This window comes from Megalobrama amblycephala, linkage group LG12, assembly GCF_018812025.1.
Source record: "Megalobrama amblycephala isolate DHTTF-2021 linkage group LG12, ASM1881202v1, whole genome shotgun sequence".
Classification (NCBI taxonomy): domain Eukaryota; kingdom Metazoa; phylum Chordata; class Actinopteri; order Cypriniformes; family Xenocyprididae; genus Megalobrama; species Megalobrama amblycephala.
In genome coordinates, this window is record NC_063055.1 from 6097881 (window position 1) to 6109884 (window position 12004).

The 12004-nt window shown below is 37.0% G+C and overlaps 2 protein-coding genes across 6 annotated transcripts in view; both read left to right on the forward strand.

Moving 5' to 3' along the window:
- The window catches only part of plxnb3 (plexin B3), a 99863-nt gene extending 95947 nt beyond the window's left edge, over positions 1-3916 (forward strand). For all 5 annotated transcript variants that reach the window (XM_048208979.1, XM_048208981.1, XM_048208977.1 and 2 more), the window contains exon 35: positions 43-3916. In XM_048208979.1, the coding sequence (XP_048064936.1) occupies positions 43-147 (105 nt within the window). In that variant the 3' untranslated portion in view covers positions 148-3916. The remainder of the gene's footprint in view (positions 1-42) is intronic.
- Positions 3917-5496: 1580 nt separating this feature from the next.
- The window catches only part of srpk3 (SRSF protein kinase 3), a 33475-nt gene continuing 26967 nt past the window's right edge, over positions 5497-12004 (forward strand). Inside the window, exons 1-3 of the mRNA XM_048210426.1 lie at positions 5497-5614; positions 6042-6159; positions 7941-8332. Of these exons, the coding sequence (XP_048066383.1) occupies positions 5497-5614; positions 6042-6159; positions 7941-8332 (628 nt within the window). The remainder of the gene's footprint in view (positions 5615-6041; positions 6160-7940; positions 8333-12004) is intronic.

The following is a 12004-nucleotide window of genomic DNA, read 5'->3' on the forward strand; positions in this document are numbered from 1 at the left end:
TAGAGCAAAATTAATATATTTCTCATATTGCATTATGTGCAGATTATCATGTCTCTGGAGGAAGACGCTGCGGGTCAAAAGATGCAGTTGGCGTATCGGCTTCAGCAGGTCGCCGCCCTGGTGGAGAATAAAGTCACTGACCTTTAGGCTTTGACCTTTTACCCTGTTGTCTAAAATCATCAATAATCACATCTGAGAGAAATCAGACCACTGCTTTCGACTGATCGGCTGATGTAATGCAACCGCTACGTCAAACCCTTGGGTGCTTCAGCAACCGTTCACATAAACTTGCTGTATATTCTTAACAAAAGGGAACAGGAAATGAAGTAATGATCACTTTCTTCCGATAAAACCTTAATGGGATTTTTATTGGAGAAGGATTGCTTTTTAGACTGAGACTCTGAACTACTCACCGGAGTATTGACTGATGGGAAGTATGTGTGTGTGTGTGTGTGTGTGTGAGTGAGAGAGAGAGAGAATGTTTAATTGTGAAGTGTTTTGTCTGAAAGGGTCTGCTGTATATGTGAAGTTTACTTAATTCAAATTCTCTGACCCGAGTCTATTTTAATGACACTACTGAAGCAGCTCTCACATGTTGTGACATGCTAAGACACATTTTATATTGTTTTTACTTCCATTCAAGTGATCAGATCTACTGTATGGAGTTTCATGAACCGTTTCAACAAAATCTCTGTCACGTTCAACCATTACAATCATGTCAGCGCTGTGGACAAGTCCCACATTTAATTCTACTGTACATGGAGTATTTTTTCCAGGTTTAGAAATGTTCTACTCCTCCACAATCAAATCCCAAACTCAAAGACTGTCCTTGGCCGTGTTGTATTAACCTTTTATACTAACATTTCTACATTAGTATTGCAGATCAAAACAAGTATTAAGCTTTTACAGGGACTGTAGAGTAAGTCTAAGCACACAAGTGCCAGAACATGTTATAAGAGCACAATATTTGTGTGCATGTTTGTGTGTAGCTTTATGTGTGCATGCAAAAGAAAGACAAAAGGTCACAGTTTTCAGGTTTTCTGCTGTTTTAAGGATCTCAAATATCTAGAATTTCTGATGTGATCATCTGAATTCTGATTTCTAGCACTATAACCTGGTTAAGTTTAATTGATCATAACATTAATGTATCTTCACGCCCAATATTTGTGATAGATCCCTGTAAAATATGGGTCCAGGTTACATTTCATTCTCAAATCAACAAAAAAGAAATTAAGAAATTATATTTTTACACTTGAACTAATCTATCATTTTTCTTTTTGCATTGCATCATGATTCTCGTAGAAATGTCATAATGCACGAAATCTTAAAGGCACAGTATGTAACATATTTGGATTAAAATATCCAAAAACCACTAGAACAATGTTATATATTTTGTTGACTTGTTTACTTACATTATCCCAGATGTTTCCAAGAATGTTTAAATCCAGAGATATAAGCAATTTTGAACAGGACACGGACCGTGTCCGTGCGTCGCCCATCAATGACATCGTACCCGTGTTACCCTCGATTTCCGGTTTAATTTTGTATAAACCATAGAAATACCAAAGACGCCTTAATATTATGTGTTTTATTAGACAGGTGAGCAACTGTCTATTCTCTCATCAATAGACAAAAACTCATGTTATATAGCTCAACACAGTAAGTCTTATTGTTTAAATCTCGTTTTCTTGATTTACAGCGAGTACCATGTTTTACCATGCCTAATATCGATGTAGCTTGCCTCAGTGTACAACGAGTGTCTCATAGCAGCCGCTGAGCAAATGAGAGTAGCATTATAACAACTTTCAACACTCAAATGTATCTAATATGATAAAACAGAGCTGTGTCTCCCCCAGTACGCATGACCTGAAGAAATGAAAGAGGTCCACTGCTCTCTCGCCGTGTGTCGCGCTCGTCTCTCATTAGCAGTCGCTCCAGCGACCTTGTTCAGCTCCAACGACTTTCAGCCACACCCTGCTTCATTCTACAGTAATGTTAATAAATATTTAATACATTAACTCATCCATGAATATGATTACTGCCCGATTCTTTTTCCACCGGCTGTAGACATGAAGACAGCACCTACCGTGATTCCGCGAAATCAAGGCGTCATCAAGCTACGCCTTTGTTTTGAATAAGCGACCTCTAGTGGTGAAAAATTACATATTGTGCCTTTAATGGTCCTGAAAAAGGGCTTTTTTTTAATCAAAATAAATTTCTTATTTATTTGATTTGATTTGAGCATGAAATAAGACCCGGATCTTTGCATGATTTGTGAGATTCACCCACACTCACATGGCATTGATTTCCTAATGCTTTGTATTTAACAGCACAAGAGAGCGCAGTTCTCAAAGATTCACTCTCATGCCGTTTGAGTCTCAAATGAAATTGCAATGCAGCTGGAATGTCCAGTTTCATGAGAGATATTGAAACAAAACTGGGCCATTTTGGGTTGACAAGTGGAGAAAAGCATCTTTATTCGCTTGGTCCCAATGATTTGAAAAGCAGCAGTTGGCTTGAGAGTTGTGTACATCAGACACTGAATAGAAACTAACTTATTATATTGTAAATAATGCTTATTTATACATGACCGCCAAATGTGCCTTCTTTGTTACTTTTTATAATGTCTACCAAGTAAACATGCTTGACATTACTTGCCAAATGGAGAAGAAGATGAACTGTGGCACAGCTGTTGCCTGTTGTAAAGATCATATGAGGCAGAGTCTCAGGATTCTCAATGGATTCAGTACAAACGCTCTTGTGTAGCCTAATTCATTTCTAGTTTGCCCGACCAGCTCATTTCCTGGAGTGATCCGTGTTCAACGTGATGATGAAGGTGCAAATTCTAATTTCTTGTGCACACGTTCTTTTTAGCTACATAACATACGTTTTTGCCTGAAGCACTTTGTTTTTACATTTTGGCTCATCCATAATGTCTAATTTTTTTGTAGTTTTGATCTTGAAGCTTCAACACGGTCCCTTTTATGTATAGAACTGAAAATAATGAATTCAATGCTATCTAGACATCTCCGATGTATTTTTGAAGGCTTCCCTGTTCCTGCATTTATTAATGTGATTTTGAGCTATTACGCTTCATCATACTAATGTATGCACAGGGTTGGGTTTTAAAAGTGGGGAAACTTATTAGTTTTCTCATTCTGTGTATGTTTATTATCCTGTTGTTGAATGTGTTTGGCCTCTTGGTGTATTTTTTGATTATTATAGGCTGATGCATGCTTGAGATTTGATTGGATTTTCTGATTGGGGTGCTTTTTGAGAGGTTCACTCGGTGGACTGCATTATGAGTGCATGACTCTCATAAAAACACTGTCTGAGAATGTGTGTGTGTGTGTGTGTGAATGCATGAGAGTTTGTAAGTAATTGTAGCGCTTCGTACATGACGTTGAGTTTTTTTAGCTAATCTCCTGTTATGTGCACTTTTCTCTGAGAGAATCCAGCGAAATCTCTTTGTACAGTCTTGCGATTTACTGTTTTGCCAATTGTGTGGAATACAGCTTTGTATCTTTGCAGATAAACAATTCAGACCGTTGTTTAGAGAATCGTTGGTGTATATGGAGCCCTTGCCCGGCACCGAGTTTTACACAACTTTTATACAAGGGTAAAAAAAATAAAAATAATAATATATGGTAATTTTCTAATGAAGTTGGGGTTAAAAGAGAACTTAAACCCAGTCAAAAGACTTACTCTTTTGTATTTGTATTGTGTATAGTTTGCTAACAATTGTGTATATGTGCCTGTACATATTGTGAAGAGGACATGTTCTTCTTTTTTTTTTTTTTTTACTTGGACAGAGTTACTCTCTCCAATCAGGAGAAATTGGGAGCTGAAATGTTAAAATGAGTGAAATGGACATTTGTATCTGGAAAAAAAATAAAGCTATAATTTTAACAGTGAAGATGTTTACTGGTATGAATTTTGTATATCTGTTGACATTAGAACAAAAGAGTCTGGGACAATGGCTGCATTCTCACATTCTAGTTACTTATTTACTTCAAGACAGCTAAAAAGTATGTTATAGTGCTCATCGTAAATGAGTACACCCCCTTTGAAAAGTAACATTTTAAACAATATCACAATGAACACAAAAACAATTTCCAAAATGTTGACAAGTCTAAGTTTAATATAACATCTGTTTAACTTATAACATGAAAGTAAGGTTAATAATATAACTTAGAGAACAAAATTTTCAGTTTTACTCAAATTAGGGTGATGCAAAAATGAGTACACCCCACTGAAAGTCTCTGGAGCAAAGCTACATTTTAGACTACAGATGTCTAATTTAACAAGAATTCAACCACAGGTGAGTCTAATTATTCATTACACAGATGTCCAGCAGACAGCTGACTATAAAAGGGTGTTAAAACCCCTTCCCATTTCATGCTGTCAGCAATGGCACCACATGGAAGAGAAATGTCACAAGACCTGAGAAAGAAAATAAGTTCTTTACACCAGAAAGGTGAAGGCTACAAGAAGATCAGCAAAGCTTTACTTATATCAGTCAGAATACTGTAGCAAAAGTGGTACAAAAATTTAAAATAGTATGTTATAAATGTAATCTGGACGTAGCTATACTACATTCGCCATGTTGTCATTATCATGTGACCTACCGTTGTCAGTTACATCGCTTCATTGTCATTCACAAATCCTCTCCCGAGGCCTCATGGTATAGTAAAGTGTCAATATGCACACTTCAGAAGTAGTACACATTCATCTGTGTACATTTTGGTATTCTTTTATGAGAATTCAGACATGCTTGTTTTTATTACATACTGTTTTTTCACCTTCTACATAGGGAAGTATGTGATTTCGGATGCAGCCATTATTTTAAATGATATGTCCCATCTCCCCGGGATATAAACTGACAGCAGAAATAACAAAAAAGTTTTTTTTGTTTAAATTCTGAACCGTAAATTCTGAACCAACTGTTCATTGTTCGTTCATATTAGCTTAGATACATTAAATTAATAGATACAACCTTTGATTTTAAAAATGCATCAGTAAAGGATTAAATGAACATGAACCGAGATTAATGAATGCAGAAGTATTGTTTATTCTTTGTCCATGTTAACTAATGTAGTTAACAAAAGGAACCTTATTGTAAAGTGTTACCAAAAATTATCACGCATAATTTATATACAAAAGTTTAGTATGTGCCTAAAAAGTAGCTAAACATTAGATTACTAAAATAATTACAATGAAAAACCTGATGTATCCCTTCATCCTAGTCTCAACCTTGACACTTTTGGCCAAATAAAATTAGACAGTTCAATGCTTTCTGAGGTCAGACTGATATATTGGCATCCATAACAAAAATATGACAATTTCTTGCTTCAGATTTTAAAAAGCACACAAGATAATTTACGTGTATTTTTTTTCCACTTAATTAGCCAAATATATTAGAATAAAAATAAAAAATAAAAAAATAAATATTATTTGGTATTCATTCTGTTTATATCTAGTAATCACAGTGCGCATATGGCATGGACCGTCTGCACGAGCTGCTGTCAGTACAACTCTGTGCCCGATGCGCATGCGCAGAACCAACAAGCGAATGTGCGTGAGGTGACAGCTGTCCCGATGATATCGATGAACGGTGAGAGTGTTTTTATTAAAAAAAACAGCCAAACAGCCTTAAACATGTAAATATCTGTGGGTGTATTATGTGTCTCGAGTATAAATTCAACAATGTCTGCTTGTCGGAGGGTTAAAATGACGCTTGTTTTGATGACTAGAGCCCGTGTTAGCGGTAAAGCTAAGCGCGAGCACGTTTAGAGGATATAATGTTTGGATTTTCACAGATTTTTCGTTTCGGATGAATTATTCGGTGGATTATTATTAAATGCATGGGATTAGTAAAGTCCTATAGCTTGCTGGCGATGTAATATCCTCGATCTTGTTATGCATGCTGCTGGATTGCCCTCCATTAGTTACTCATATATAGTGAATTGGGGGTGGGGGTGCCTATAACAGCGTGTCTAATATGTATTCTGTTATATGATATTCTCTCTGATGCATGGCAGTATTCAGCAGTGATAACAGCCTTCCCCAGAACGGCCACGGCAAAAAGCAGAAGAAGAAAAGCAAGAAGCACCGCAAAGCAGCAGCAGCAGCAGAGGAGATCTCTAGTTTGGAGCTGGGGTGAGTGTGTTTTACTGGGCAGAATCCAGATCTGGGTTTCTGCTCTGTGAGATGCTGCTAAAAATATATAGGAGGGTGGCCATGGGAGTCACTTCTCCAGATAAGCATATTGACTCATGGCCCTCCCTCTCAGTCCAATGCACGTGGAACCTATTTTAACACATGCCTGAAAAAATCAGAACAATACACATTAGGTACAGATTGCATACACACATACAAACGTTCATATATACGTTCTTATCATGGATGAGAAGCACAGATATCATTTTCCCATGTTTGTTAAAGGATTAGTTCACTTCAGAATGAAAATTTCACCCCCATGTCATCCAAGATGTTTATGTCTTTCTTTCTTCAGTTGAAAAGAAATTAAGGTTTTTGAGGAAAAAATTCCAGGATTTTTCTCCATATAGTGGACTTCACTGGGGTTCAATGGGTTGAAGGTCCAAATTGCAGTTTCAGTGCAGCTTCAAAGTGCTCTACACGATCCCAGCCGAGGAATAAGTGGAATAACTAGCGAAACGATCTGTCATTTTCTAAAAAACAAAAAAAAATTATATACATTTTAACCACAAATACTCGTCTTGTTTTTCGCCCTACCGCGGTACTTCCACCTACGTCACGCATGACCTTTCCAACGTGATTACGTAATGCGTGGCGCATCGCAGAGCAGTGCAAGATGAGCATTTGTGAAAAGTATACAATTTAAAAAAAAAAAATGTTTTTGTTTCATTAGTTAAGACCCTTATTCCTCGTCTGGGATCTTGTAGAGCGCTTTGAATCTGCAATTTGGATCTTCAACTCATTGAACCCCAGTGAAGTCCACTATATGGAGAAAAATCCTAGAAAGTTTTCCACAAAAACCTTCATTTCTTTTCAACTGAAGAAAGAATCACATAAACATCATGGATGACATGGGGGTGAGTAAATTATCAAGAAATTTTAATTCTGAAGTGAACTAATCCTTTAATTTTATTACACATTAAATTTCAGTACATAGTAAAACGGTCAAATAAGTAAAATTACAAACTACTAAATTTCAATAGCAGTGCTGCGATACAGAATTTCAGAAGTAGGCTGGAGAAGATGTGTAGAGCAGATGTATGTGCTTCCCCTACATAAATATCACGTGCTCATAGTGTCATATTCTAAGAAGACATTATATTTACCCCATCAGCTTTCATTACTGTTTATGCCAGTAACACAGACAGAAAATGACATGCTTTTAATGTTGCACTGAAGTGATCTGTAATGTTCAATAATATCAAACAATTATGTACTGTTGTTATACTATTCTATTATTGATAGAATGCATTTGTGCATGATGTTCATGTTTGCCATTATAATGGCCACATTGCTCTCTAGATATCAAATCCGATATTGGTCGACCAATGTTGCTAATCCCTTTTAAATGTACTTATTGGCTATTTAATAAAAGTTAGATAGACTGAGACACAAGTGTGGCCTTATATTAAGATTAAGATTGATGTTTTGAATCGCACAGATGGTCGAAGAATATGAGTGACATCATAAGCCCTAGATATGAAAGTCACAGCTGTAGATTGCTTATGAAAAGTAGTAGCTGTTGATGTATTATTTATGAAGTTGTCATCATGCTTGATGCTTGACTATAAATAGTAACATTCTGCGCCTTTAAACATGGCTGCGTTTGGCATATACAACAGATAAGTAATGTTATGTAGAAGAATGTACTTTCAAACAGGATGTCAACCACCTGATGTTGTATTTAAACATCTCATTTTCTCTTATTTATTGCTCTTCAGACCGCAGATCCCCTCCTCCGATGAACTGTGCCACATCCTCACCATCCACAGATCCTCCACCCCTCCAGAGTCGCCCCCGACACCCCCGTTAAACCTCTCCCAGAGTCCCCCAGACCTGCAGCCTCCGGCCCCCCTCCCACACTCCGTTCCCATCACAGTGGTTTCCTCACCCAGCGTCCTCTCGTCTCCAGACACACCTTCCACTCCCATAGCACCTTCACTGGGCCTACCTTCAGTTCTCTCCACGACTCCTCCCACTCCAGAGGACCTGTCCAATCAGCCGACCCCACCACAAGCTTTGAGCCCTCCCCCTCCAGACTTCTCCCCACCCCCAGCAGAATTACTCGGGTCAGATGACGAGGAGCAGGAGAATCCGTCAGATTACTGTAAAGGTAGGATTATCACACTTATTGATCCTTTAATATAATGTTGTCCAACTTAAAGAGTTGGGTGATATCGCCAAAATCTTATAACATGATGTAAGTCTCAGAAATATGCATCTAATCACAGTTAGTTTTGTGAATAAAAGAAAAATGATTACAATATTAAATAACCCTATGATATTGTCTGTTTTTGATAATCCAGTGAATTAAGTACTTTCCAAATGAAAATCACTTCATCTCATTTCATTTCATTATTTTATTTTTATTTTTATTTGGAACATTGACGCAAACCAAAACAAGTTTACTCCTAAGAAAAAAATCCATCTGGTGTCAGTGCAAAACACTGTTATTTTAGTATTATTTATATTTTATTATAGTAGGGCTGCACAATGTATCGCACAATACGAAAAATAACATTGCAATCGCGCTTAAATGCAATTCTTAGTGCGATTATGAAATCACATGAAATCACAAGCACGGCTTGTCAAAGAAGTATGGCTCCAAATGCTAATCCATCTGGAAACACTGCCAGTTTGAGTTGCTTATAATGTACATTTAAAGGTGCCCTAGAACGTTTTTTTCACAAGATGTAATATAAGTCTAAGGTGTCCCCTGAATGTGTCTGTGAAGTTTCAGCTCAAAATACCCCATAGATTTTTTTAAATAAATTTTTTTAACAGCCTATTTTAGGGCATCATTATAAATGCGCCGATTCAGGCTGCTGCCCCTTTAAATCTCGCGCTCCCCACCCCCTGAGTTCTCGACTATAATACAGTGCATAAACAAAGTTCACACAGCTAATATAACCCTCAAAATGGATCTTTACAAAATGTTCGTCATGCATGCTGCATGCATACATCGTATTATGTGAGTATAGTATTTATTTGGATGTTTACATTTGATTCTGAATGAGTTTGATAGTGCTCCGTGGCTAACGGCTAATGCTACTCTGTTGGAGAGATTTATAAAGAATGAAGTTGTGTTTATGAATTATACAGACTGCAAGTGTTTAAAAATGAAAATAACGACAGTCTTGTCTCCGTGAATATAGTAATAAACAATGGTAACTTTAACCACATTTAACAGTACATTAGCAACATGCTAACAAAACATTTAGAAAGACAATTTACAAATATCACTAAAAATATCATGATATCATGGATCATGTCAGTTATTATTGCTCCGTCTGCCATTTTTCGCTGTTGTTCTTGCTTGCTTACCTAGTCTGATGATTCAGATGTGCACAGATCCAGACGTTAATACTGGCTGCCCTTGTGTAATGCCTTGAACATGAGCTGGCATATGCAAATATTGGGGGCGTACATATTAATGATCCCGACTGTTACGTAACGTTACGGTTTTATGTTGAGATTCGCCTGTTCTTCTGAGGTCTTTTAAACAAATGAGATTTATATAAGAAGGAGGAAGCAATGGAGTTTGAGACTCACTGTATGTCATTTCCATGTAATGAACTCTTGTTATTCAAATATGCCAAGGTAAATTTAAAGACAACATTTAAAGGGGGGGGGTATCACACACAGTTTCACCAAATCTCATGTTAATCTTGAGTACCTACAGAGTAGTAGTGCATCCTTTATAGTGAATGATGAATAATGAATTTATGAATTCACTACGTTCGTGTTGTTTACATTATATGCACTTAGGTGCCTATTGCCAACATAACAGACATTTGATGAGTTTTACTCACCACCTGCGGTTCCGACTTATGACCGGGATCATTATCGCTGTGACTGCTCCATCTTTCAGTTTCAAACAATCTGTAAATCCAGCGCTGAACTGGGCCTTGTTTATGAAACCATTAGTGCCGATCCCGAGGGCTCAAGCAGCCACAAGAAAAACACGAGATATTCTCCAATCATTTTAACCAATAAAAAAGTGCTTGCAACTATCAGTTTCTATGGTTATTTTAATAAAAAAATATCAAGAGCGCATCAATGTACTGCGTGAGCACAAAACTCTCAGCTCCACTTAACACTGGGTTGTTTGGGAAGCAAGGTTATCTTTCCCTCACAACCAAAAACACACTTCTTTGATGACATTGTTGATTTCGTGGTCTAAAAACAAAGTGACAAAGCTTTCTCGAGCAAGTCCTGTGCAGGGCTGCCGACGACTTCTGTAAAGCCGAACGAATCACATTGATGGGCGTGCTCTTGATCTCTCGCTCTGGTCGATGTGTGCGCACGTGCTCTTCCCATACAAGGAATTCCACCCTTTATTACATAATAAAGGGCCATACTCGGAAAAAAATGTCCAAAGTTTGTGAGGAATCGGAAGAGTATTTTTGGCACAGAAATACTCCGTTATACGTCCAGCTCGTTTTTTAAAACTTTGGCCATGTTTAGCATGAGAATCCAACTCTTTAACAGTGTAAATAAGTCAGAATGCATGAAATAGCATTAGACCCCCCATTTAATAACATGTTTTTACTCCAAACTCACTTCATCATGTGTTCACGCAAATCATGTGTTTATTAGTCATGTTTAATCTATCGAAGCATTTCAATCTTCTACTTATTCAGCTACAGTGATAGCAAAGAGTATAGAACCCAAGAGGCGACACTCTGATACTTTTTGGGTAACAGCCACTAGATGGCGCTCCAGTAGAGTGGCCGCCATTATGGGGTGAAAATACTAACTGGACCATATCACTGCCAAATCAGAAGCGCAATAGAACAGTTTTTTATATTAAGTCACCAGTAAATTGTATGGCTCCTACAGTCAATGTTGTATTGTCTTATATATGTTTTATTTTACCAGTTGTGGAATCCAACCATTCATCCATCTGAGGTAACTTAGTTAGGCTACTTTATTGAGTATTTCCATTTTATGCAACTTTACATATTTAATAATAGTAAATTAATAAATTTAAGATCATAATGTTTGCAGCAAACAATATATTTCAGACCTAGTGGAGTAATAGTAATAATAGTATCTATGTCTGAATTGAAATTGCTATATTGTACGTTTTAATGGATCACGCTACAAACATAATGATCTTATAATACATGATGCATTGCTGTGTCCGTTATCACATAATTCATACTTTTGGACACTTTGCTTTAACGGACATTAGACAGCACTGCAAAATCAAGCTATTATATTAATATATTTATTGTCCAACATTCCCAATTTTTCTGGTGCATGTCCTTAATTTAACTTCATATGTTGGTATTAATTCAGTGTTTATAATGCTAATATTGAACTTCAAAGAATTTTAACCCAAACTGACTGGGTTTCTAGAGAGCAAAGGTTTTGTGAAAAAAGTGGAAGACTTAAACACAAAGTGTGTAAAATAAACTGTTAAAAAGATTTGATGATCACTAGTGATAGTATTTTATTGTGTTTTCATCATTCAGGTTGGATTTCAGCTTTAATGTACGTTTTGTTTTAACAAAACTGCTGATATTGCCATAGAAACTAGTGGACTGACGAATCGCTTTCACCCCAAAATGACGGAAACGCAGGGCTGCTGCTGGGCACCGGTGTTGCAATGGAACGTTCTATTGAGTGTCGCTTCTTGTTAGTGTATATTCTTTGGTGATAGTATGATGCCCATAGGGATTTCCTGGAATGATGTGTGTTATCTTCTTCTGCAGCAGGGCATTTTTAGAGTTTCTGCGCAAGAGCGCCCTCTGGCTTTCAGATGGAGCAGCATTTACTA